Source organism: Oncorhynchus masou, chromosome 19 (genome assembly GCF_036934945.1).
Source record: "Oncorhynchus masou masou isolate Uvic2021 chromosome 19, UVic_Omas_1.1, whole genome shotgun sequence".
In the NCBI taxonomy this organism is placed as follows: Eukaryota; Metazoa; Chordata; class Actinopteri; order Salmoniformes; family Salmonidae; genus Oncorhynchus; species Oncorhynchus masou.
The window spans coordinates 24,524,094-24,550,369 of NC_088230.1; the positions used below are offsets into that span (position 1 = coordinate 24,524,094).

General features: G+C 47.1%; 1 protein-coding gene across 3 annotated transcripts in view; it reads right to left on the minus strand.

The window, feature by feature from the left end:
• Positions 1 to 662: 662 nt before the first annotated feature.
• LOC135506048 (tyrosine-protein kinase Fyn) overlaps positions 663 to 26,276 on the minus strand; it is a 91,652-nt gene continuing 66,038 nt past the window's right edge. Inside the window, exons 4-14 of one of the 3 annotated variants that reach the window (XM_064925418.1) lie at positions 26,107 to 26,203; positions 21,721 to 21,819; positions 18,898 to 19,001; positions 17,988 to 18,137; positions 13,817 to 13,981; positions 13,204 to 13,359; positions 11,461 to 11,640; positions 10,841 to 10,917; positions 9,157 to 9,310; positions 8,779 to 8,910; positions 663 to 2,439 (exon numbers count right to left, since the gene is read on the minus strand). In XM_064925418.1, coding sequence (XP_064781490.1) covers positions 2,231 to 2,439; positions 8,779 to 8,910; positions 9,157 to 9,310; positions 10,841 to 10,917; positions 11,461 to 11,640; positions 13,204 to 13,359; positions 13,817 to 13,981; positions 17,988 to 18,137; positions 18,898 to 19,001; positions 21,721 to 21,819; positions 26,107 to 26,203 — 1,523 coding nt within the window. In that variant the 3' untranslated portion in view covers positions 663 to 2,230. The remainder of the gene's footprint in view (positions 2,440 to 8,778; positions 8,911 to 9,156; positions 9,311 to 10,840; positions 10,918 to 11,460; positions 11,641 to 13,203; positions 13,360 to 13,816; positions 13,982 to 17,987; positions 18,138 to 18,897; positions 19,002 to 21,720; positions 21,820 to 26,106; positions 26,204 to 26,276) is intronic. The other 2 variants (XM_064925419.1, XM_064925420.1) reach the window with 2 other exon arrangements.

Consider the following 26,276-nt stretch of genomic DNA (forward strand, 5'->3'; position numbering starts at 1 on the left):
CAACTATGGGTCTGGAGAGATCTGCTGGCTGCTTGCCCTCTCCTTATCATACAACTATGGGTATAGAGAGACCTGCTGGCTGCTTGCCTTCTCCTTATCATACAGCTATGGGTCTGGAGAGACCTGCTGGGTGCTGGCCCGCTCATCATACAGCTATGGGTCTGGAGAGACCTGTGGCTGCTGGCCCTCTCCTTATCATACAGCTATGGGTCTGGAGAGACCTGCTGGCTGCTGGCCCGCTCATCATACAGCTATGGGTCTGGAGATACCTGCTGGCTGCTGGCCCGCTCATCATACAGCTATGGGTCTGGAGAGACCTGCTGGCTGCTGGCCCTCTCCTTATCATACAGCTATGGGGCTGGAGAACCACAGCTGTCAAAGGTCCAGTCTGTCTGTTCCTCTGCTAGCATGAGAGTGAGACAAAAAGAGAGCGAGTGAGAGAGATGGAGAGAAGCCCTGTTTATACCTGAATGCATGTTAACGGCAGTTATAAACAGGGCTAGAGAGTCTTCTTCAAAACTCTCCTTTTTCACCCTGTAGCAACACCAGGTGGTCATGAAGGCAGAGATGGACAGGCCTAGTGGATTACAATGTCCAGACACACACAACAGACACAACATATAGAAGCAGCAATTCCATAAAAATAAAATAAGTGTCCCGGAAAGAGTGTAAAATGTTTATTGTTCTTTTTGAATTTCAAATGCCAAACTACTGAATTAACAAAACAGAAATGTAAAAAAATGTAAAATGGAAGAAATAAACTAGGAAGATTACTGACACTTTTAAAACCATTAAGTTGTAAAACTGTAAAACAACGATGGGGTTCAATCTTAAACAGATCCCGATTATCACTTTAACCGTCTTAAGATAAGAACAAATACTACATTGAGACAAAACAAGGTCAAGCTTACAGCTGGACGTTTCACCAGTGTCTTTCAACATTCCCCTTGAAGATACAGTACAACCCATTCCTCAAAGATCGAGCAATTATGGTTCAATAAAACGTACTCTGAAACAAAAGACACAAGACTTAAAATATCCATGTCAGTTTAAACATAAAAAAGGTAAAGTCATCCAAAGGAAGTGGTCCAGAAATGAGCTGAGAAAGGATCCTACTGGTGGTGCTGTACTGCATACAGACAGACCTAGGGTGGGACATGAGGTGAATGGGGACATGTCACTGTTCACAGAGGGAGGAAGAGACGTTACCCACTAAGACTTCCCAGTACATGGCTACACATCATGGAGGAAACAAGGTCCATGAGATGGATGCCTTGGAATGGCTGTTAGAATGGAACTCTGCATACAAGTTCAAATATGACCATTAAATGTCGACATACATCTTTCTCTTCTTAAATACACGGTATGCCCTTCCAGTACACACTAAATAATACCTGGAAAGACAGATTTTTCCACGTTATTTACTTTTCTGAAAATCTGGTAAGCGAGAAGAGATATGTTCAAAAGTATAATTCTTACACGTTTGGCTGCAATTACAAAATGTAACATACATTATTTGTAAAATAACTTTGTTACAGCATTAGCCCGACATCTATTATTATGAGGAGGACAAAGCTATCTCACATTGATGAATCATATCAAACTTACTTCATAAGAAGCATTGCTAGAAAAACGGACTACTTTGTCATGCTAGCCTAGTCGGTAAAACAGATGACTTTGCAAAGAAAGGAATGTCCTGTAGAATCTGGATTGGAAGAGAATCTGGATTGGAAGAGAATCTGGATTGGAAGAGACCAGATAACTTGAGATATTGGTCTCATGGTGCACTTTTGAAATGGTCATAATTTCTTTATTATCATCGTCATCATCATTATTGTGTTGGAGAAAATATGTCAAACAAACAAACCAACAAAAGAAAGGCCAGAAGTTAAGCAAACAAGCTGTTCATATTTACATTGAATACAGGCATTTCATTGCATCATCACAAACCCAACCACACCCAAATCTCCCTCCCTTCCCCTCTCCCTCCATCCTTCATAACCCATACACGCCCAACCTAGTTAACCCAGCCCCAGCTAGATCAAACCCCACTTTCCCTCACACACAAAACCTCTGGTATCCAGTCTGTTGAGTCACAGGGTCAGCCACGGAGAGTGAGGAGAGTTGAGACAAGATGCTCTGTTAAGTTGAGGAAGATGTACAGGTCCCTGGTCCCTGGTGGGGCTCCAGAGAGCTACGGTTCAGTCCAGTCCTGTTCCCAGCCCAGCGTTTAGAGGTTGTCCCCTGGCTGGTACTGCGGCTCCGTGGCCGTAAAATAGTCCTCCAGGAAGGCCTGCAGGTACTCGAAGGTGGGCCTCTCCTCGGCGTCCTTCTTCCAGCACTGCACCATGAGCTCGTGGAGGGAGATGGGGCAGTCCTGGGGACAGGGCATCCTGTAGCCTCGCTCCACCTGCTCCAGCACCTCCCGGTTGTTCATCCCTACACACACGCGCGCCGGACAAACACAGACACACAGACACACACACAAACACACACAGGAAAAGAGATAGAGATAAGTTCAGTAACTACAGCAGAGGTGTTTAAAGTAACCGATAAGACAGTTCAATGAAAGACATCAGTTTTGACCTCTAATGAATGGCCTTAATGACAGAGACATTGAGCTTTAAACCTCAGAGATGCTGACCTTAAGGACCTGGAAAAGCATTTATGTAACACAGGGGTTACAAGTTTTACAACCTGGGGATGTTTGAATGGCTTACTGTCCGCTTTAGACTAGCTAAGAGATGTAGCCTCTGCATCAACAAGAAGAGTCCGGAGAAAGGGACTCGAAAGCAGCTAAGACATCTGTTAGGATGATGCTATTGTTCCCTCAGCTCCAGCTTGGCCTCCATAGCGTGCAAGCCCTCCACTCTTGCCCATTCTCCCTCCCTCCCACACCAGCTCAGTGAAGTGGCCCATCTTGACAAACATGTGTTCCTCCCTCGCGCTGATCTCAGTCAACTCCCTGCCCCTGACCAGTCCTCTCACATTGGCTCGCAGCGGCCCAGAGGCAGACCCTGGATTAACAGTAATAAATCTCTGATTCTGGCAGGAAAATAAAGTTACTCAGCCGTGGTTAGACCTCTTCTTTTCTTTAGCATAAACAGCAGGAGCTGGGTTGTTGCATATTTATTTATTTATTCATTATATTTTTTAACCTTTATTTAACCAGGCAAGTCAGTTAAGAACGACTTTTTATTTTCAATGACGGCCTAGGATCAGTGGGTTAACTGCCTGTTCAGGGGCAGAACGACAGATTTGTTCCTTGTCAGCTCGGGGGTTTGAACTTGCAACCTTCCAGTTACTAGTCCAACGCGCTAACCACTAGGCTACCCTGCCGCTGTTGTTGTGCTTTATAATTGCACCATAGTTCTCTACCTATTCTTAATACAAGTGAGGCTTATCCATAATAGTAACTGTATCAAAAAAACACAACACACATCGTCTTGAGCTCTGTCAGGATGTGAACATTTTATCACCTGGGTTGAGTCCAAAAATGGCACCCTCTTCCCTACAGAGTGACCAGAGCCCTATGGTGCCATTGGAGACAGAACCATTGGGTTGCTACCCTACATAGTGACCAGAGCCCTATGGTGCCATTGGGTTGCTACCCTACATAGTGACCAGAGCCCTATGGTGCCATTGGAGACGGAACCATTGGGTTGCTACCCTACATAGTGACCAGAGCCCTATGGTGCCATTGGAGACGGAACCATTGGGTTGCTACCCTACATAGTGACCAGAGCCCTATGGTGCCATTAGAGACGGAACCATTGGGTTGCTACCCTACATAGTGACCAGAGCCCTATGGTGCCATTGGGTTGCTACCCTACATAGTGACCAGAGCCCTATGGTGCCATTAGAGACGGAACTATTGGGTTGCTACCCTACATAGTGACCAGAGCCCTATGGTGCCATTAGAGACGGAACTATTGGGTTGCTACCCTACATGGTGACCAGAGCCCTATGGTGCCATTAGAGACGGAACCATTGGGTTGCTACCCTACATAGTGACCAGAGCCCTATGGTGCCATTGGAGACGGAACCATTGGGTTGCTACCCTACATAGTGACCAGAGCCCTATGGTGCCATTGGGTTGCTACCCTACATAGTGACCAGAGCCCTATGGTGCCATTGGAGACGGAACCATTGGGTTGCTACCCTACATAGTGACCAGAGCCCTATGGTGCCATTGGGTTGCTACCCTACATAGTGACCAGAGCCCTATGGTGCCATTGGAGACGGAACCATTGGGTTGCTACCCTACATAGTGACCAGAGCCCTATGGTGCCATTGGAGACAGAAACATTGCGTTGCTACCCTACATAGTGACCAGAGCCCTATGGTGCCATTGGAGACAGAACCATTGGGTTGCTACCCTACATAGTGACCAGAGCCCTATGGTGCTATTGGAGACGGAACCATTGGGTTGCTACCCTACATGGTGACTAGAGCCCTATGGTGCCATTGGGTTGCTACCCTACATAGTGACTAGAGCCCTATGGTGCCATTGGAGACGGAACCATTGGGTTGCTACCCTACATAGTGACCAGAGCCCTATGGTGCCATTGGGTTGCTACCCTACATAGTGACCCGAGCCCTATGGTGCCATTGGAGACAGAACCATTGGCTTGCTACCCTACATGGTGAACAGAGCCCTATGGTGCCATTGGGTTGCTACCCTACATAGTGACCCGAGCCCTATGGTGCCATTGGAGACAGAACCATTGGGTTGCTACCCTACATGGTGACCAGAGCCCTATGGTGCCATTGGGTTGCTACCCTACATAGTGACCAGAGCCCTATGGTGCCATTGGGTTGCTACCCTACATAGTGACCAGAGCCCTATGGTGCCATTGGGTTGCTACCCTACATAGTGACCAGAGCCCTATGGTGCCATTGGGTTGCTACCCTACATAGTGACCAGAGCCCTATGGTGCCATTAGAGACGGAACTATTGGGTTGCTACCCTACATAGTGACCAGAGCCCTATGGTGCCATTAGAGACGGAACTATTGGGTTGCTACCCTACATGGTGACCAGAGCCCTATGGTGCCATTAGAGACGGAACCATTGGGTTGCTACCCTACATAGTGACCAGAGCCCTATGGTGCCATTGGAGACGGAACCATTGGGTTGCTACCCTACATAGTGACCAGAGCCCTATGGTGCCATTGGGTTGCTACCCTACATAGTGACCAGAGCCCTATGGTGCCATTGGAGACGGAACCATTGGGTTGCTACCCTACATAGTGACCAGAGCCCTATGGTGCCATTGGGTTGCTACCCTACATAGTGACCAGAGCCCTATGGTGCCATTGGAGACGGAACCATTGGGTTGCTACCCTACATAGTGACCAGAGCCCTATGGTGCCATTGGAGACAGAAACATTGCGTTGCTACCCTACATAGTGACCAGAGCCCTATGGTGCCATTGGAGACAGAACCATTGGGTTGCTACCCTACATAGTGACCAGAGCCCTATGGTGCTATTGGAGACGGAACCATTGGGTTGCTACCCTACATGGTGACTAGAGCCCTATGGTGCCATTGGGTTGCTACCCTACATAGTGACCAGAGCCCTATGGTGCCATTGGAGACGGAACCATTGGGTTGCTACCCTACATAGTGACCAGAGCCCTATGGTGCCATTGGGTTGCTACCCTACATAGTGACCCGAGCCCTATGGTGCCATTGGAGACAGAACCATTGGCTTGCTACCCTACATGGTGAACAGAGCCCTATGGTGCCATTGGGTTGCTACCCTACATAGTGACCCGAGCCCTATGGTGCCATTGGAGACAGAACCATTGGGTTGCTACCCTACATGGTGACCAGAGCCCTATGGTGCCATTGGGTTGCTACCCTACATAGTGACCAGAGCCCTATGGTGCCATTGGGTTGCTACCCTACATAGTGACCAGAGCCCTATGGTGCCATTGGGTTGCTACCCTACATAGTGACCAGAGCCCTATGGTGCCATTGGGTTGCTACCCTACATAGTGACCAGAGCCCTATGGTGCCATTGGAGACAGAACCATTGGGTTGCTACCCGACATAGTGACCAGAGCCCTATGGTGCCATTGGGTTGCTACCCTACATAGTGACCAGAGCCCTATGGTGCCATTGGAGACGGAACCATTGGGTTGCTACCCTACATAGTGACCAGAGCCCTATGGTGCCATTGGGTTGCTACCCTACATAGTGACAAGAGACCTATGGTGCCATTGGAGACAGAACCATTGGGTTGCAACCCTACATGGTGACCAGAGCCCTATGGTGCCATTGGGTTGCTACCCTACATAGTGACCCGAGCCCTATGGTGCCATTGGAGACAGAACCATTGGGTTGCTAACCTACATGGTGACCAGAGCCCTATGGTGCCATTGGGTTGCTACCCTACATAGTGACCAGAGCCCTATGGTGCCATTGGGTTGCTACCCCACATATTGACCAGAGCGCTATGGTGCCATCGGAGACGGAACCATTGGGTTGCTACCCTACATTGTGACCAGAGCCCTATGGTGCCATTGGAGACAGAAACATTGGGTTGCTACTCTACATAGTGACCAGAGCCCTATGGTGCCATTGGAGACGGAACCATTGGGTTGCTACCCTACATAGTGACCAGAGCCCTATGGTGCCATTAGAGATGGAACCATTGGGTTGCTACCCTACATAGTGACCAGAGCCCTATGGTGCCATTGGAGACGGAACCATTGGGTTGTTGCCCTACATAGTGACCAGAACCCTATGGTGTCATTGGAGACGGAACCATTGGGTTGCTACCCTACATAGTGACCAGAGCCCTATGGTGCCATTGGAGACGGAACCATTGGGTTGTTGCCCTACATAGTGACCAGAGCCCTATGGTGCCATTGGGTTGCTACCCTACATAGTGACCAGAGCCCTATGGTGCCATTGGAGTCGGAACCATTGGGTTGCTACCCTACATAGTGACCAGAACCCTATGGTGCCATTGGAGACGGAACCATTGGGTTGCTACCCTACATAGTGACCAGAGCCCTATGGTGCCATTGGGTTGCTACCCTACATAGTGACCCGAGCCCTATGGTGCCATTGGAGACAGAACCATTGGCTTGCTACCCTACATGGTGAACAGAGCCCTATGGTGCCATTGGGTTGCTACCCTACATAGTGACCCGAGCCCTATGGTGCCATTGGAGACAGAACCATTGGGTTGCTACCCTACATGGTGACCAGAGCCCTATGGTGCCATTGGGTTGCTACCCTACATAGTGACCAGAGCCCTATGGTGCCATTGGGTTGCTACCCTACATAGTGACCAGAGCCCTATGGTGCCATTGGGTTGCTACCCTACATAGTGACCAGAGCCCTATGGTGCCATTGGGTTGCTACCCTACATAGTGACCAGAGCCCTATGGTGCCATTGGAGACAGAACCATTGGGTTGCTACCCGACATAGTGACCAGAGCCCTATGGTGCCATTGGGTTGCTACCCTACATAGTGACCAGAGCCCTATGGTGCCATTGGAGACGGAACCATTGGGTTGCTACCCTACATAGTGACCAGAGCCCTATGGTGCCATTGGGTTGCTACCCTACATAGTGACAAGAGACCTATGGTGCCATTGGAGACAGAACCATTGGGTTGCAACCCTACATGGTGACCAGAGCCCTATGGTGCCATTGGGTTGCTACCCTACATAGTGACCCGAGCCCTATGGTGCCATTGGAGACAGAACCATTGGGTTGCTAACCTACATGGTGACCAGAGCCCTATGGTGCCATTGGGTTGCTACCCTACATAGTGACCAGAGCCCTATGGTGCCATTGGGTTGCTACCCCACATATTGACCAGAGCGCTATGGTGCCATCGGAGACGGAACCATTGGGTTGCTACCCTACATTGTGACCAGAGCCCTATGGTGCCATTGGAGACAGAAACATTGGGTTGCTACTCTACATAGTGACCAGAGCCCTATGGTGCCATTGGAGACGGAACCATTGGGTTGCTACCCTACATAGTGACCAGAGCCCTATGGTGCCATTAGAGATGGAACCATTGGGTTGCTACCCTACATAGTGACCAGAGCCCTATGGTGCCATTGGAGACGGAACCATTGGGTTGTTGCCCTACATAGTGACCAGAACCCTATGGTGTCATTGGAGACGGAACCATTGGGTTGCTACCCTACATAGTGACCAGAGCCCTATGGTGCCATTGGAGACGGAACCATTGGGTTGTTGCCCTACATAGTGACCAGAGCCCTATGGTGCCATTGGGTTGCTACCCTACATAGTGACCAGAGCCCTATGGTGCCATTGGAGTCGGAACCATTGGGTTGCTACCCTACATAGTGACCAGAACCCTATGGTGCCATTGGAGACGGAACCATTGGGTTGCTACCCTACATAGTGACCAGAGCCCTATGGTGCCATTGGAGACGGAACCATTGGGTTGTTACCCTACATAGTGACCAGAGTCTTATGGTGCCATTGGGTTGCTACCCTACATAGTGACCAGAGCCCTATGGTGCCATTGGAGACGGAACCATTGGGTTGCTACCCTATATAGTGACCAGAGCCCTATGGTGCCATTGTGTTGCTACCCTACATAGTGACCAGAGCCCTATGGTGCCATTGGGTTGCTACCCTACATAGTGACCAGAGCCCTATGGTGCCATTGGAGATGGAACCATTGGGTTGCTACCCTACATGGTGACCAGAGCCCTATGGTGCCATTGGATACAGAACCATTGATTCTCTGGTCATCTGTCCCTTGATCCTCCTCACCTGGGTAGGGTACCCGTCCCTTGGTGACCAGCTCAGTGAGCAGGATGCCGAACGACCACACGTCTGACTTGATGGTGAACTTCCCAAACAGCGCAGCCTCCGGGGCTGTCCACTTAATAGGGAATTTAGCACCTGGGAGAGAACAGAGGGGGATGAGAGGATGACAGAATGTAACTTAGCTACATATGGCTACAGGTATTCATTCTCTCCAGAGATGGGAGTGTCTCTCAGTGTCTCTGTAGTACAGTGGTATAGCCAGACAGTGAGCCATTGACATCCTGTCAAGGTGTGATGATGCACACAGTATTGTGTTGGAAGAACTCTCTTCATGAACTAAGGCAATCATTAGTGTGTGTGTGTATGTGTGTGTGTCCTCACCTTGCCGTGCTGTGTACTCATTGTCCTCAATCAGCCTGGCCAATCCGAAGTCGGCGATCTTACACACCAGGTTGTCCCCGACCAGAATGTTAGCCGAGCGCAGATCTCTGTGAATGTAGTTCATCCTCTCGATGTACGCCATGCCTGCTGCCACCTGGAACAAACAGACAGACAGACAAACAGACAGACAGACAGACAGACAGTAAAATCCCTGAGTTAAACGTAGTTCCAGAAAGAATACAACACAGAGTGACACACCCCTGTAGTTCCAGAAAGAATACAATACACGGTGACACACCCCTGTAGTTCCAGAAAGAATACAACACACGGTGACACACCCCTGTAGTTCCAGACAGAATACAACACAGAGTGACACACCCCTGTAGTTCCAGAAAGAATACAACACACAGTGACACACCCCTGTAGTTCCAGAAAGAATACAACACACGGTGACACACCCCTGTAGTTCCAGAAAGAATACAACACAGAGTGACACACCCCTGTAGTTCCAGAAAGAATACAACACAGAGTGACACACCCCTATAGTTCCAGAAAGAATACAACACACGGTGACACACCCCTGTAGTTCCAGAAAGAATACAACACAGAGTGACACACCCCTGTAGTTCCAGAAAGAATACAACACACAGTGACACACCCCTGTAGTTCCAGAAAGAATACAACACACGGTGACACACCCCTGTAGTTCCAGAAAGAATACAACACAGAGTGACACACCCCTGTAGTTCCAGAAAGAATACAACACAGAGTGACACACCCCTATAGTTCCAGAAAGAATACAACACACGGTGACACACCCCTGTAGTTCCAGAAAGAATACAACACACGGTGACACACCCCTGTAGTTCCAGAAAGAATACAACACACGGTGACACACCCCTGTAGTTCCAGAAAGAATACAACACAGAGTGGCACACCCCTGTAGTTCCAGAAAGAATACAATACACGGTGACACACCCCTGTAGTTCCAGAAAGAATACAACACACGGTGACACACCCCTGTAGTTCCAGAAAGAATACAACACAGAGTGACACACCCCTGTAGTTCCAGAAAGAATACAACACAGAGTGACACACCCCTGTAGTTCCAGAAAGAATACAACACACGGTGACACACCCCTGTAGTTCCAGAAAGAATACAACACACGGTGACACACCCCTGTAGTTCCAGAAAGAATACAACACACGGTGACACACCCCTGTAGTTCCAGAAAGAATACAACACACGGTGACACACCCCTGTAGTTCCAGAAAGAATACAACACACGGTGACACACCCCTGTAGTTCCAGAAAGAATACAACACAGAGTGACACACCCCTGTAGTTCCAGAAAGAATACAACACAGAGTGACACACCCCTGTAGTTCCAGAAAGAATACAACACACGGTGACACACCCCTGTAGTTCCAGAAAGAATACAACACACGGTGACACACCCCTGTAGTTCCAGAAAGAATACAATACACGGTGACACACCCCTGTAGTTCCAGAAAGAATACAACACACGGTGACACACCCCTGTAGTTCCAGAAAGAATACAACACACGGTGACACACCCCTGTCCTGAAGTTTCAGTGCTGCTGAGTTGTCTTGTTTGTGGTCACACAGAGATCAGTTATATAAACACAGAGCTGAGTGAGTGACATCTTTATCGGGGCTTACTTGGGCTGCCATGTCAACCAGATTGGGCAGCTTCAGTCCTCGTCCCTCCCCATCCTTCAAGAAATCCAGGAGGCTTCCTAAACAACAGGAGATATCTGTTGTCAGAACATGCATTTGAAATAGAAGATCTTTATTGAAACAAGTCTTCTGAACGTCAGTTAACAGTCTGACCTACATGAGGGATTCCTTCCCAGCTTGTCAAAGAAACAATGTTTTCAGCCCATTTTTTTCTATACTTAATTGAGGGATCTGAAGCTCTTTCTTGTGGTGCCCGTAAATGTCAGCATGTTGGCCAACTGTGCCATAGTTAACTATAGGCTTCAATTATTGTTGCACTGAAAAAACACACAGGGCTTGCAACAAGGCAGATGGTTACATAGTCTATCTAGCTAGGCCTACAGCGTGTCACTGAAGGTGCTGGCTCACCACAGTGTCAATGTTGGATTATTCTTTAAAGAAATATTGAGTTCTAGGGTCCGTTTTCTCCATAGCATCGTCGCAGAGTACGTGGACAAAGGTATTGTATTGTGTGTGTGTGTTTCAACATGAACTGTGTGTGGGTGTGTGTGTGTCTGTCTATGTGTGCATGCGTCCATTCATGGGTGTGTGATTGACAATACCTTTGCCCATGTACTCAGTGACGATGTAGATGGGTTCCTCAGACACCACAGCGTAGAGCTGCACCAGCTTGTCATGCCGGAGCTTCTTCATGATCTGGGCTTCTTCCAGGAAGGACTCGGGAGACATGGTGCCCGGCTTCAGCGTCTTCACCGCCACCTTGGTGGTGCCGTTCCATGTTCCTGTTACCCACCAAGGACAAAGTATAAGTACAGCCGTCACATCTCACAACTTCTGGGGCCAGTTTCCTAGACAGTTAATCCTAGTCTTGGACTAGATTATTTCTGTGGAGATTATCCATTGAGCATGCTTCTTAGTCCAGGACTAGGCTCAAACTGGATCTGGAAAACTGTTCATTGATGTATACAGTACATCATGTCACAAAGCAAGACTTGAGACCATTTTGTTGTGAATTCAATAAGTAATACTGTGTACAACATAGTATGTACATATCTAAAAACTCAATAAACAGACAAGTCTTGCTTTGAAATACAACAACACAGCACACAACTCAGAAATGGACATTGACGTCTGCTTGCCTTTAATTCACACGCACAAAGGTTGTCCTGAGGGACAAATCAATGTGTATGACATTTATAGTGACCCTTCATTTCAAATGGCTTTCAAAAGCCATGAGAGAGATCTGGCAAGGTTTTAAACCCCACAATATACCAACACGGGAAAGGATCATCCGCTGTAGGATAACTAACAAAAGCAATAGCCCTGTAAGTAAGGCCCTCTCTGGTGTCGTGCACGTTACTGTACTGTAGCACAGTGTGAGCATGCCACTGTTCTCTACAATAGTGTACCTACAGCTTCAGGCCTTTGTGTCAGTAAGTACACTGTGAAACATTGAACCATTGAATCAGGGTCTTCTTCATACGAGGTAATTTAGCTTGTTCTGTGGCTGCGTCCCAAATAGTATCCTATTCCTGTACTACTTTTGCCCAGTGCCCAAAGGTAGGGCACTATATAAGGAATAGGATGCCATTTGGGATGTGGGCTGTCACAGTAAGTAATGCCAAAATATTAACTGTGACCTAAAGGCAAGACAGACCTCGAGTCAGTGTGTGACATTTGGGATCCACATGCTTTTCTACTGCGGTGAGTTTGGGGATTTTAATTTAAGAATTTGAATAAATCCTGGAGAGCGGTTTTGATAAGTGACCCAGCTATGACTGCTGGGCCTCGTCAGTCTTTTTGGGGCCTGGTACTGTGCAGGGACTGTGCTGAGGTCACCCGCTGGGTTCTGAAGTAATGGGATCCCGGGTGTCACTGGCAGCAGGGTGTGGGGCTAGGCTATCAGCCGGGACTAGCCCCAACCAAAACCCCAAACCCAGAAACAGAATGTCCAAACATTACAACAGGACACACCCCTGATCTAAAACTCTGGACTCAAAAGTAGTTCATTTAGCCAGATACATTAAAATACTAGTAGGATTGTATGTTAAATGTACTTTTAGACTACTGATTTAAGCCTTTAAGCCCTCAAATGAAGCATGAGAAAATAATATTTGCAAAAATGTAGGGTATCCTGAAAAGGAATGATAACTTACATTTTCATTAACCATTACAATACAAAACTGAAACACCTACACAAAAGTTTCATTTTGTGATTTATAGACTGAAAATGTCCTCAGGTGATTCTATACTTAGAAAATAAATATATATAAGTTATCAAATTTTCCTCCCGGACACCCCTCACTAGAAATGAAAAGAAAATGATGGAACAATGTTGTTCTTACCACACCACACCTCAGCAAAACATCCCGCCCCCAGCTTTACTTCGAACTCAAGTGAGTCTCTGGCGATTTCCCAGGAATCGTGAGTCAGGCCCACAGTATCAGGGGTGTAGTTCACACACACACCGGTTAAATTAAAGCACAAACCATCCGCACTCTCTACAGGGGAGGGAACATGGAAGGCAAGGCACACAGAGTTAACTACCAGGGAGAGGAACATGGAAGGCAAGGCACACAGAGTTAACTACCAGGGAGAGGAACATGGAAGGCAAGGCACACAGAGTTAACTACCAGGGAGAGGAACATGCACACAGGCAGATGGAAGGCGGCCATATTGAATTGAGAGAGCAGAGTTTGTAGACATTGACAGTTTGTTGAATTCATTGTTCGTGTTTTACATGGATCACAAACTAAAAGTGTCCCTTAGGAGAGACCAAGTAATGATGATCTCATTTAACAGTAAAGACATTTCTGATGTTCCCCTTTCCTCTAATGCGAGAGAGGTTGTGAGGAAACTGAATCTGTTCTCTGTCTGATGTCTCTGCTTTCTCAGTCAATGTGGCCTCCTTTCATATAGCCTGTGGTCAGACGTTTACGGAGGCGAGTCTGCCCGTACCCATCCAGACCTCCCCAAACTGCCCATTCCCCAGACGCTTGATGAGCTGCAGTGACTCCCGTGGGATCTCCCACACGTCTTTGGTTTTGACGGACAGGTCGGTGAGGCGGGGCATCCCTTTGTGGCAGGGCACTACCAAGCGACAACACAGCCCCGCTGCCCGCTCTGCAGACAGGCATAATGAGCGTGTGCACACATACACACACGCATACCCACAACACACACACACACACGCATACAGAGAAACAGGGAGAGATAGAGATAGAGGAGAGAGAGAGAGAGAAGAGAGAAGAGAGAGAGACAGGGACAGAGAGAGAGAGAAGAGAGAGAGAGAAGAGAGAAGATAGAGAGAGAAAGGATACAGAGAGTAGATAGAGAGAGAAAGGATAGAGAGAGAGAAGAGAGAGAGAGAAGAGAGCGAGAAAGAGAGAGAGAAGATAGATAGAGGATAGAGAGAGAGAAGATAGATAGAGGGTAGAGAGAGAGAGAAGATAGAGAGAGAAAGGATAGTGAGAGAGAAGAGAGAGAAGAGAGAGAGGGAGAAAGGATAAAGAGAGAGAAAGGATAAAGAGAGAGAGAGAGAAAGGATATAGAGAGAAAGAGGATAGAGAGAGAGAGAGAGGATAAAGAGAGAGAGGATGAAGAGAGAGAGGGAGAGAGAAGAGGGGGAGGGAGAAAGGATAAAGAGAGAGGAAGGATAAAGAGAGAGAGAGAGAAAGGATATAGAGAAAAAGAGGATAGAGAGAGAGAGAGAGAGAGAGGATAAAGAGAGTGAGGATAGAGAGAGAGAGGATAGAGAGAGAGAGAGAAAGGATATATATATATATATATATATATATATATATATATATATAGAGAGAGAGAGAGAGAGAGAGAGAGAGAGAGAGAGAGAGAGAGGATAGAGAGAGAGAGAGAGAGAGAGAGAGGATAGAGAGAGAGAGAGAGAGAGAGGATAGAGAGAGAGAGGATAGAGAGAGAGAGAGAAAGAAGTAGTAGCAGTCAGTTAAGGTGAACTCTTATAGCAGCACAGTTCCAGGTGCATCCAGCGGTAAGCCACACAGCAGCCAGTCAATCTGTCCCACTAAATGTCCCAGACAGTGTCTGTCCCCAGGCCATAAAGTCAAGCCTCAATCTGTCTAACGCCCTCTTAGCTACTGTTCATCAAATCACACTGAGTGCTGTTCCATCCACCCCCCCCCCTTTAAGTATCATACAGTACCGCATTAGGATTCTGTCGCCTCTGTTGATGACACACAGAAAGTGACATTTTTACCAGCTTCACTATATTCCTTTGAACGGAAGAAATTCAGTAAAGAATTCAGTAAGAAATTCAGTAAGGAATTCAGTAAGGAATTCAGTAAGGAATTGAAGGGTAGTTTTGTTTAGGTTGCAGCCTGTTTTGTGTAGTGGTTGCTCTTCGTCAAAGCTAGAATGAAGTGATTAGCAAAGGTCAGATATGACTGCAACATCCCGCTATAGATGGCCACATTAATGGTTCTACTCTGGTTAAAGTGACTCCCAACACTTTATTATAATGAATGTAATTGCTTGGAGATAGCCAGCCTGTCAATCACTCCAAATGAACATTAAAACGTCCTAGTTGTAATGATGGTTAAACACATAGAGAAAACATAGTTAATGCACAACACGGTGCATCACAACTAGGACATTTTAATGTTCATCCAAACTAGGTAGTAAAGGAGGGTACTGTGGTCTAGATTTGAGACAGGGACAGCAGAAGCCATTGTGGCTGGTAGCTGTATGTCTATTAGTGTGTGATGATGAAAACACGTTATCTCATCCCTGACATGAACATTTGCGTTACTTCTTTCCGCAGAGAAAGTAGATGTGTTTGCCCACCATCGATTGAAAGCGAGGCGTGTGGATGGTGCTTCCGCCGCTGTCCCTCCACTTTGATTCCCCGGACATGTAAGGGCCCCCGGGCCCCCCCCGGAGATAAGGACCAGGCTGTTTGCTCAGGGTAGTAAAGGGGAGATAAAGGCTTGTGTCTCTCCAATGGGAGTGCTGTCTGACTGTGCTGGAGCCATTAAATCCCATCGGGGCCTGTTGCTGTGACCCGGCATCAATACTGTACTTTATGTCTCAGTCTCACTATCATAAAACATGTCAATACAGCAAATGGGAGAGGCTGGCGTTGGACACACTGCATGCACACAGTAGGTATCAAAACAGTTATTTGTCCTTGTTGGCTATTAAGATAAAGTGGTATTTCTGAGATAAGGATTTCATTTTTTAAACTACACTCGTAGAAACTAAGGTGCTATCTAGAACCTAACATGATTATTCGGCTGTCCTCATAGGAGAACCCTTTTTGGTTCCAAGTACAACTGTTTTTGGTTTCAGGTAGAAACCTTTTGGGTTCCATGTAGAACCCTCTGTGGAAAGGGTTCTTCATGGAACCCAAACAGGTTCTACCTGGAACCAAAAAAGGGTCTTCAAAGGGTTCAAAGCCGAATAACCATTTTAGGCACTAGATAGCACCTTTTTTTCTAAGAGTGTAGTTTGGCCTGGTGGTGTTTTGGCCTATGTGATTGCTGTTTGGCTGCGGTGGGAAAGATGCGTTGACAATATAGACATTAAACCTCGATAAAAACCCAAGTGAGAGATCGTGAGAAAGCAAAAGGTAACAGAAGAAGCACAAGCCCTGGAAGAAAACAAGTGGTCAAGGTCATTTGAAGAGGTGTGTTTGGACTTCACACTATATGCTCCCTGGGGTGGCAATAGAGGGCATGGAAAGACAAGGTTAATGCACTGTGACACAAACATACACAGAAAATCCATACAGTTCATTTCCAGTGGACTAAGAATCGATATGTCAATGTGATAACTGGAGCACATCACCATTCTCATGGAGAGAGATATACAAATACATAGAGGTAGAGAGATGCATAAAGAGAGAAAGGGAGAGAGTAAAGTGAGAGAAATTGGGTGAGGAAAAGACAGAGTGAGAGAGTGAAAGAGAGGGATAGAAAGACAGCAAAAAGAGAGAGAGAGAGAGAGAGAGAGAGAGAGAGAGAGAGAGAGAGATATGTCTCATCTGACACCAACACGTGCTCATGAATGCAGTATGTCATCATCAATGGAGTGGCGTTGAACAGTCCTCTGCGTCTGCTGAGAACATGGTCTGTACGACGGGGACTAACATGCCTATTAGAGTGAACCAATTGGCCTAGTAACTCACACTAAGACTAGAGCGATCGAGTAGGCTACTTCACCCTTGCAGGGTCCCCTTTTCAAACAACAATAAGTGGCGCTAGTGTCACAAGTGTCTCAATAGTTGTAAAATAATTGATTTCAAAATGTGTCACTTCATCAATTCTTTAATCACTTATCTGTTGCATCCTCAACAGTTTTCTGAAAGTTTAGAAAGTGCTAAGCTGAGTATTTGAAGTTTGCATTTATGTTTTACATTACCACTAGCCCTTACTTCAATTTCACTTCAATTGCACTCTATTCCCTTCTCAAATCTGAAGAGGCCTTAACAGTGTAAATGAGATTTTACAGATGAACAGTGTCAACATAATGCACTTCTGGTTCACTCCAAGGAGATGGACACCAGCCTGAGGAGAAGCCTCTTGTATCTATTTCGGCTTTCCAATCATCTGCTACGCCCATATCCTGTCTCCACTATACCATAACACCAATATGACTACAGCTCTGCCTGGAGGAGTTCCACTGTACATTACTGCAACTCTAACAGGTCATCATAGCTACGCCACTCATAGATGTCTAATAAACATTCTAATAATGGTGTATGAATGGTATAACTGACTGCTTTGGCCAGCTCACTGTTACTGCAACTCTAACAGGTCATCATAGCTACGCCACTCATAGATGTCTAATAAACATTCTAATAATGGTGTATGAATGGTATAACTGACTGCTTTGGCCAGCTCACTGTTACTGCAACTCTAACAGGTCATCATAGCTACGCCACTCATAGATGTCTAATAAACATTCTAATAATGGTGTATGAATGGTATAACTGACTGTTTTGGTCAGCTCACTGTTACTGCAACTCCAGGCCTGCACTGAAACCGATGATAAACTAGCAATTTTTGAGGCAATATGGCTATCGTATGCATTTCAGTCATATATGTCTAACGAATGGTGTATGAATGCTGCAACTTGGACCTTTTCTGACTCTTACCTGAGTAGTGCTGTACCAGCTGCTGTAGGGTCTCAAACTGAGCCCTGGTGGTGATGTAGTAACCGCCGCTGTCCAGCTTACGGATCTTATAATGCTTCACGTGGTCCCCCTTCACGTCATCCCAGTCTCGTATGGACAGGGAGAAGGCCCCTGTAGGACACACAGATGGGGAGTCGGGCGTCACTGGGAAACAATCACTTACCTCATGCATTAGCACTGAGGGTCATGGGAAATGATTGATAGTATTAACAGATACAGAATGAGAGATTTTATAGAATAGTCAGCTGCTCAGTTGGATAAATGAACAGTATATCAAACATTCTGTTAGACAGCTGTCCTACCACACAGGCAGTGGTGTAAAGGACTGAAGTAAAATAATTTAAAGTAACTATTTCATTTGGAGTATCTGTATTTCACTTTACTATTTATATATTTGACCATTTTCACTTTTACTTCACTACATTCCTAAAGAAAATGATGTACTTTTTACTCCAAGTAGTTGTTACATTTGGAATGCTTAACAGGACAGGAAAAGGGTTCAATTCACACACTTATCAAGAGAACATTCCTGGTCATCCCTACTGCCTCTGAAGCAGCGGACTCACTAAACAAACACACATGCTTCATTTGTAAATTATGTCTGAGTGTGCCGTTGACTACCCCTATCCCTAAATACATTTTAAAAAACAAGAAAATTGGGCTATTTGGATTGCCTAACAGAAGTCATTTAAAATAATTTCTACTTTTACTTTTGATACTTAAGTATACTTAAAACCAAATACTTTTAGACTTTTACTCAAGTAGTATTTTACTGGGTGACTTTCCTATTTTACTTGAGTCATTTTCTATTAAGGTATCTTTACTTTTACTCAAGTATGACAGTCTGGTACTTAGATGAGTTGGTGGTTACCTTTGGTAGTTTCGCTCTCTCTGATGAGATAGGTGCCACGGGGGTTACCAGTGAACAGCAGCTGCCTCTCTGCATCCTTCCGGCCTAATTTCCCAAAGTACCAGCTATGAAGAGTGGGTAACAACGAGTGAGGGAGGCACAATCATAAACCGTCCATCTTGGTTTGGTACAGACTATGTGTGTAAAGGGTCTTTGAGTTTAAAAATGAGCATCTGATACACAGCGATCAGAGACACGTTGATTGTGACACCAGTCACAGGGCCAGTTAAAACTCTCACTGCAACACTGTCAATAAATCCCCATGTGGCCGTGGTCTCTGAGACTAGAGGCTGAACACTGGCTAAATACATATAGAGAGGGAGCATGACATGTATCTTACAGTAATAAGTCAGTGTTGGTGGATTGAACCACCCCTCCATACAAACCCTGGCTGTTTAAGTCCATCATGCTATAGTGTACCTTGTGGTGCACCAATAGAATAATGATATCGTTATTCACCAGAGTCTGATGGAGAGTGAGGTGGGGGAAGGGGCCTGTAGCACTGTCTGACACCAAGGTATATACAGTGCCTTGCGAAAGTATTCGGCCCCCTTGAACTTTGCGACCTTTTGCCACATTTCAGGCTTCAAACATAAAGATATAAAACTGTATTTTTTTTGTGAAGAATCAACAACAAGTGGGACACAATCATGAAGTGGAACGACATTTATTGGATATTTCAAACTTTTTTAACAAATCAAAAACTGAAAAATTGGGCGTGCAAAATTATTCAGACCCCTTAAGTTAATACTTTGTAGCGCCACCTTTTGCTGCGATTACAGCTGTAAGTCGCTTGGGGTATGTCTCTATCAGTTTTGCACATCGAGAGACTGACATTTTTTCCCATTCCTCCTTGCAAAACAGCTCGAGCTCAGTGAGGTTGGATGGAGAGCATTTGTGAACAGCAGTTTTCAGTTCTTTCCACAGATTCTCAATTGGATTCAGGTCTGGACTTTGACTTGGCCATTCTAACACCTGGATATGTTTATTTTTTAACCATTCCATTGTAGATTTTGCTTTATGTTTTGGATCATTGTCTTGTTGGAAGACAAATCTCCATCCCAGTCTCAGGTCTTTTGCAGACTCCATCAGGTTTTCTTCCAGAATGGTCCTGTATTTGGCTCCATCCATCTTCCCATCAATTTTAACCACCTTCCCTGTCCCTGCTGAAGAAAAGCAGGCCCAAACCATGATGCTGCCACCACCATGTTTGACAGTGGGGATGGTGTGTTCAAGGTGATGAGCTGTGTTGCTTTTACGCCAAACATAACGTTTTGCATTGTTGCCAAAAAGTTCAATTTTGGTTTCATCTGACCAGAGCACCTTCTTCCACATGTTTGGTGTGTCTCCCAGGTGGCTTGTGGCAAACTTTAAACAACACTTTTTATGGATATCTTTAAGAAATGGCTTTCTTCTTGCCACTCTTCCATAAAGGCCAGATTTGTGCAATATACGACTGATTGTTGTCCTATGGACAGAGTCTCCCACCTCAGCTGTAGATCTCTGCAGTTCATCCAGAGTGATCATGGGTCTCTTGGCTGCATCTCTGATCAGTCTTCTCCTTGTATGAGCTGAAAGTTTAGAGGGACGGCCAGGTCTTGGTAGATTTGCAGTGGTCTAATACCCCTTCCATTTCAATATTATCGCTTGCACAGTGCTCCTTGGGATGTTTAAAGCTTGGGAAATCTTTTTGTATCCAAATCCGGCTTTAAACTTCTTCACAACAGTATCTCGGACCTGCCTGGTGTGTTCCTTGTTCTTCATGATGCTCTCTGCGCTTGTAACGGACCTCTGAGACTATCACAGTGCAGGTGCATTTATACGGAGACTTGATTACACACAGGTGGATTGTATTTATCATCATTAGTCATTTAGGTCAACATTGGATCATTCAGAGATCCTCACTGAACTTCTGGAGAGAGTTTGCTGCACTGAAAGTAAAGGGGCTGAATAATTTTGCACGCCCAATTTTTCAGTTTTTGATTTGTTAAAAATGTTTGAAATATCCAATAAATGTCGTTCCACTTCATGATTGTGTCCCACTTGATGTTGATTCTTCACAAAAAATACAGTTTTATATCTTTATGTTTGAAGCCTGAAATGTGGCAAAAGGTCGCAAAGTTCAAGGGGGCCGAATACTTTCGCAAGACACACGCACACACACACACACACACACACACACACACACACACACACACACACACACACACACACACACACACACACACACACACACACACACACACACACACACACACACACACACACACACACACTCACTCACTCGGCAAAAACTCTCACACTGTCTCTGACATTTCAAATATCTGAAGACACAGCATTTAACAATTCACACAACTCTCCTCTCTTTTATAGTGTCTAATAAAAGTGTTTTTAATGAGCCAGTGAAAGTGCCAGCTCTGCACAGACATACTGTACAAATCCCAGTATGTTTACATTTCTCCTCAGAGCCTTGTCTTGACTGTTAACTTCAGGCACTGAGATATAGAGAGCATATCTGCACTTGTCTAAACTTCGGACATCTTTCTCTCTCCCTGTTGTCTCAGAGAGAAAACAGAGGAGAGAGAGTGAAAGAGAGTGAGAAGAGAGAGGGTTAGAGAGACAGAGAGTGTGTATGTGTGTGCGTGTGCACGTGTGTGTGAGTGTGTGTGTGTGAGTGACGTGACAGGAGAAATATCACTTTGTGACCTGGTGTCTGGTGTGCTATGTATTCAGCTCTGTCAGAAAGTGTCCCAATGAAACCCAGTATGACAGATTGCTCCTCACTCCTCAGCCTGGATGGAGTCCACTGGAGCCACGTAATTACTGGGGATGTAACCATTTCCACCGGTGGTGAGGGAACGAGCATCCCACCAGTCCCCTTCACTGAGGGAGAGAGAGAGAGAAGGGGGGCAGAGAAAGGGAGGGAGAGCGATAGATGGAGAGAGAGAGCAGAGGAAAAGCATCATTACATGACATTCCCTACAGTATTGATCAATACACATGTGCAATACTAGTCAGTCATGGTGGGGGTGAGGCTTAAAGGGTTTAACCGCTGCTAATCAAAGGAACCCACGTGGGATCAGATGGTTTCCTGTACACTATGTATTAGGAGATTGGCTATAGAAATAACAAATGAACCACTGTGATTAATAATGCATTTGACGTGAATACATTGGGTAGCAGTACATGCCTTGTATGGAATCCTATACTGTAGGGAGGCAGCATGTGTTGGCAGCACTGTCTGAATACAAGCAGGGGTTGAAAGGAGGGAGGGAGAGCTCTTAACGACCACAGCTTGCATGCCCATGCAGCCATTACCGCCTCTCTCCTGTCCTCTTTCTCTCCCTCTAACAACCGTCTCTCTATCACGCTCACTCTCCTGTCCTCCCAACACACTGGCCTCGTTTACATTCCTCTCTCCCTCGCACATTTAATTTCATCTTTCTTTTTATATCTCCACTTCCTGACACACTTAACTGTTATCCCTCGCTGTCTCTCAAACACAGTATAGTCCCTTCTTCTTTTCAGCACCAGACTGCATTACATTCTTAATCTCCCTGTATTCCTCTCAATGTATTCCACAGTACCCCACCACTCATTCATTTATCCTCTCCTCTCCAGCCTCCTCCCTGTTTTCCTCTTCCCCCTGACTCCTCCACAACACCATCAAAAACACACATGGAAAGCACAGGAGACATAGGTGGTGCCTTAAGGAGTGGTCTATTATTTGCTAGCCCGCGCACGCACGCACGCACGCACGCACGCACGCACGCACGCACGCACGCACACACACACACACACACACACACACACACACACACACACACACACACACACACACACACACACACACACACACACACACACACACACACACACACACACACACACACACACACAAACACTGGTCCCTCAAACATAGTCTCCCCCACACACAGAACCACCTACCACTGTCTACTACTACATCCCTAGTAGCGGTCTTTCATTTGTCCTGAATAAAAACATGACGGGTTTAATTTGTTCTGAGAGGACAATGGAGGTTACATCTGGAGGGCTAGTGTGTTCAAGCTAACACGCTAACGCCAACAGCTGAGAGGAATGATGGACTGCTGGGAGGAAAGGAGGAGCGAGAAAGGCAGAGAGAGCAGGCGAAAGAGTGAAAGAGAGAGAGAGACAGAGAGGGACGGGATGGACCCCAGTCCATTCACCACTTCTGTCTTCTTAAACAAACGCTCTTTAAACCAAGTCGGCTGCGCCGCAAAGACAGAAAACAACAACATGGGTAAACAAACAAAGAACCAGCCTTCTCCCATCTCCAGAAGTATTGTTATGCTTCAACTAACGTCTTTCCCTGTGGTCACTGCTAATGACAGAGTAATCATTAAACAAAACATCTGTGGTATTTCCTGCATGTTTCTGAGGTAGTTGTACAAAAACAGACTGTGAAAAAATGTGCTAACTGTGCAATTGCATGATGAAGACGTGTACACGTGTCATCATGTTATAGGAAACTATTCTAAGCAATCAGAATCAAACATTATAAACACTTGAGTCTTATTGTTTGGGATGCTTCCCTGTAACGTGTTGTTTGCATTCACCAAGCTCATTGAGAAGATGCCACCATAATACAACACAACAGAACCTGTGCTCAGTAGCCACAGGAGTCCCATGGCTGCTCACAGGAGTCCCATGGCTGCTCACAGGAGTCCCATAACTGCTCACAGGAGTCCCATGGCTGCTCACAGGAGTCCCATGGCTGCTCACAGGAGTCCCATAACTGCTCACAGGAGTCCCATGGCTGCTCACAGGAGTCCCATGGCTGCTCACAGGAGTCCCATGGCTGCTCACAGGAGTCCCATGGCTGCTCACAGGAGTCCCATAACTGCTCACAGGAGTCCCATGGCTGCTCACAGGAGTCCCATGGCTGCTCACAGGAGTCCCATGGCTGCTCACAGGAGTCCCATGGCTGCTCACAGGAGTCCCATGGCTGCTCACAGGAGTCCCGTGGCTGCTCACAGGAGTCCCGTGGCTGCTCACAGGAGTCCCGTGGCTGCTCACAGGAGTCCCGTGGCTGCTCACAGGAGTCCCGTGGCTGCTCACAGGAGTCCCGTGGCTGCTCACAGGAGTCCCATGGCTGCTCACAGGAGTCCCATGGCTGCTCACAGGAGTCCCATGGCTGCTCACAGGAGTCCCATGGCTGCTCACAGGAGTCCCATGGCTGCTCACAGGAGTCCCATGGCTGCTCACAGGAGTCCCATAACTGCTCACAGGAGTCCCATGGCTGCTCACAGGAGTCCCATGGCTGCTCACAGGAGTCCCATGGCTGCTCACAGGAGTCCCATGGCTGCTCACAGGAGTCCCATGGCTGCTCACAGGAGTCCCATGGCTGCTCACAGGAGTCCCATGGCTGCTCACAGGAATCCCATGGCTGCTCACAGGAGTCCCATGGCTGCTCACAGGAATCCCATAACTGCTCACAGGAGTCCCATGGCTGCTCACAGGAGTCCCGTGGCTGCTCACAGGAGTCCCATGGCTGCTCACAGGAGTCCCATGGCTGCTCACAGGAGTCCCATGGCTGCTCACAGGAGTCCCATGGCTGCTCACAGGAGTCCCATAACTGCTCACAGGAGTCCCGTGGCTGCTCACAGGAGTCCCATGGCTGCTCACAGGAATCCCATAACTGCTCACAGGAGTCCCGTGGCTGCTCACAGGAGTCCCGTGGCTGCTCACAGGAGTCCCATGGCTGCTCACAGGAGTCCCATGGCTGCTCACAGGAGTCCCATGGCTGCTCACAGGAGTCCCATGGCTGCTCACAGGAATCCCATAACTGCTCACAGGAGTCCCATGGCTGCTCACAGGAGTCCCGTGGCTGCTCACAGGAGTCCCATGGCTGCTCACAGGAGTCCCATGGCTGCTCACAGGAATCCCATAACTGCTCACAGGAGTCCCATGGCTGCTCACAGGAGTCCCATGGCTGCTCACAGGAGTCCCATGGCTGCTCACAGGAGTCCCATGGCTGCTCACAGGAGTCCCATGGCTGCTCACAGGAATCCCATAACTGCTCACAGGAGTCCCGTGGCTGCTCACAGGAGTCCCATGGCTGCTCACAGGAGTCCCATGGCTGCTCACGTGATTCCCTGCCTGAACAAGCATCTACCATGTACTGTCTGTTTGCCAGGCAGCCTGGCCTGAGAGGGAGAGACTGGGCCTGGGCTGGGTGCAGTTACTCTTCTCTCCAGCAGGAGACAGTGTGCCAGGCTAGAACAGTGCCTGGATGCTGCCAGGGAGGGAAGTTAGAAGTGAGGGAGGCGTGGGCGGACGGAGGGTGGATGATGGAGGGCTGAGGCTGCAGCTCTGACTGGCCACTGGCCAGGAGGAGAAGATGAAGGGAGGAGAGGAGGAGGGGAGGATAGCATAGAGAGTGTCCTAATGATGATGTCTTCCTGCCTTTGCTCTAGATGGGTGGGCAGTGGGTGGTAGTGGTTAAACGTGTGCTACTGGGGTATGAGGAGCAGCCCTTCCACACGGGAGAAAGGACAGGATGTCAGCTGTTAAAGCAGTATGGATGGGTATGGAGACTGGTGAGTATCCCCTGTGCTGCCTGGGCTTTAGGTTGGAAATCTACATGGGTGAACATAAACATGGGGACAGTGGAGGAGGAGCTGGGAAATCACAAACCTAAACAGACACAGACAGTCATACTTCTGAGAGAATATATCAAATGACATTTTTCAGTGTGTCACTAAAGCCTGCTGAGAAGGAAAAACCCATCCATGAGCTTTCAGAGCAGCATGTTCATGGGCTGGTCTGAGACAGTTGTGCTGACAGATGCGTAACAGAGTGGCTGCACTTTGTGTCAGACCGCTCAAAGAGAAAGTCTACACTAGACTAAAGCAGACTGAAGAACAACAGAAAACCATTCCACATCCCCCACCTCAAACTAAAGACCCCTGCCTGTTCCATACAATTTAAATGCTGATGTCTTGAAGATGGAAATAAAACTTCTTTTACAGTCATTCCAACACCTTCCCCGGTCAAAGTGATAAACCTTGGCAGCCAGGCTACCAGAGTGATTCTAATATGATATTTACATCTAGAATATAGACCTTTTCCCACTCTCAGTGCAGTAGGTGTGATGTGTGATAAGTGGCTGTACTATACTGCACTTACGTGCTGTTGATAATCTGAAACCTCTCCCCTTTCCTGAAGCTGAGGTCGTCCTCTGTCCGCGCCTCATAGTCATAAAGTGCCACAAAGAGGGTGACTCCTGCCGAGAGAAAACACACAGCGTCAGCAGCACTCAAGCCATTAGGAAGTGCAGCAAATGAACCTTAGAGTCT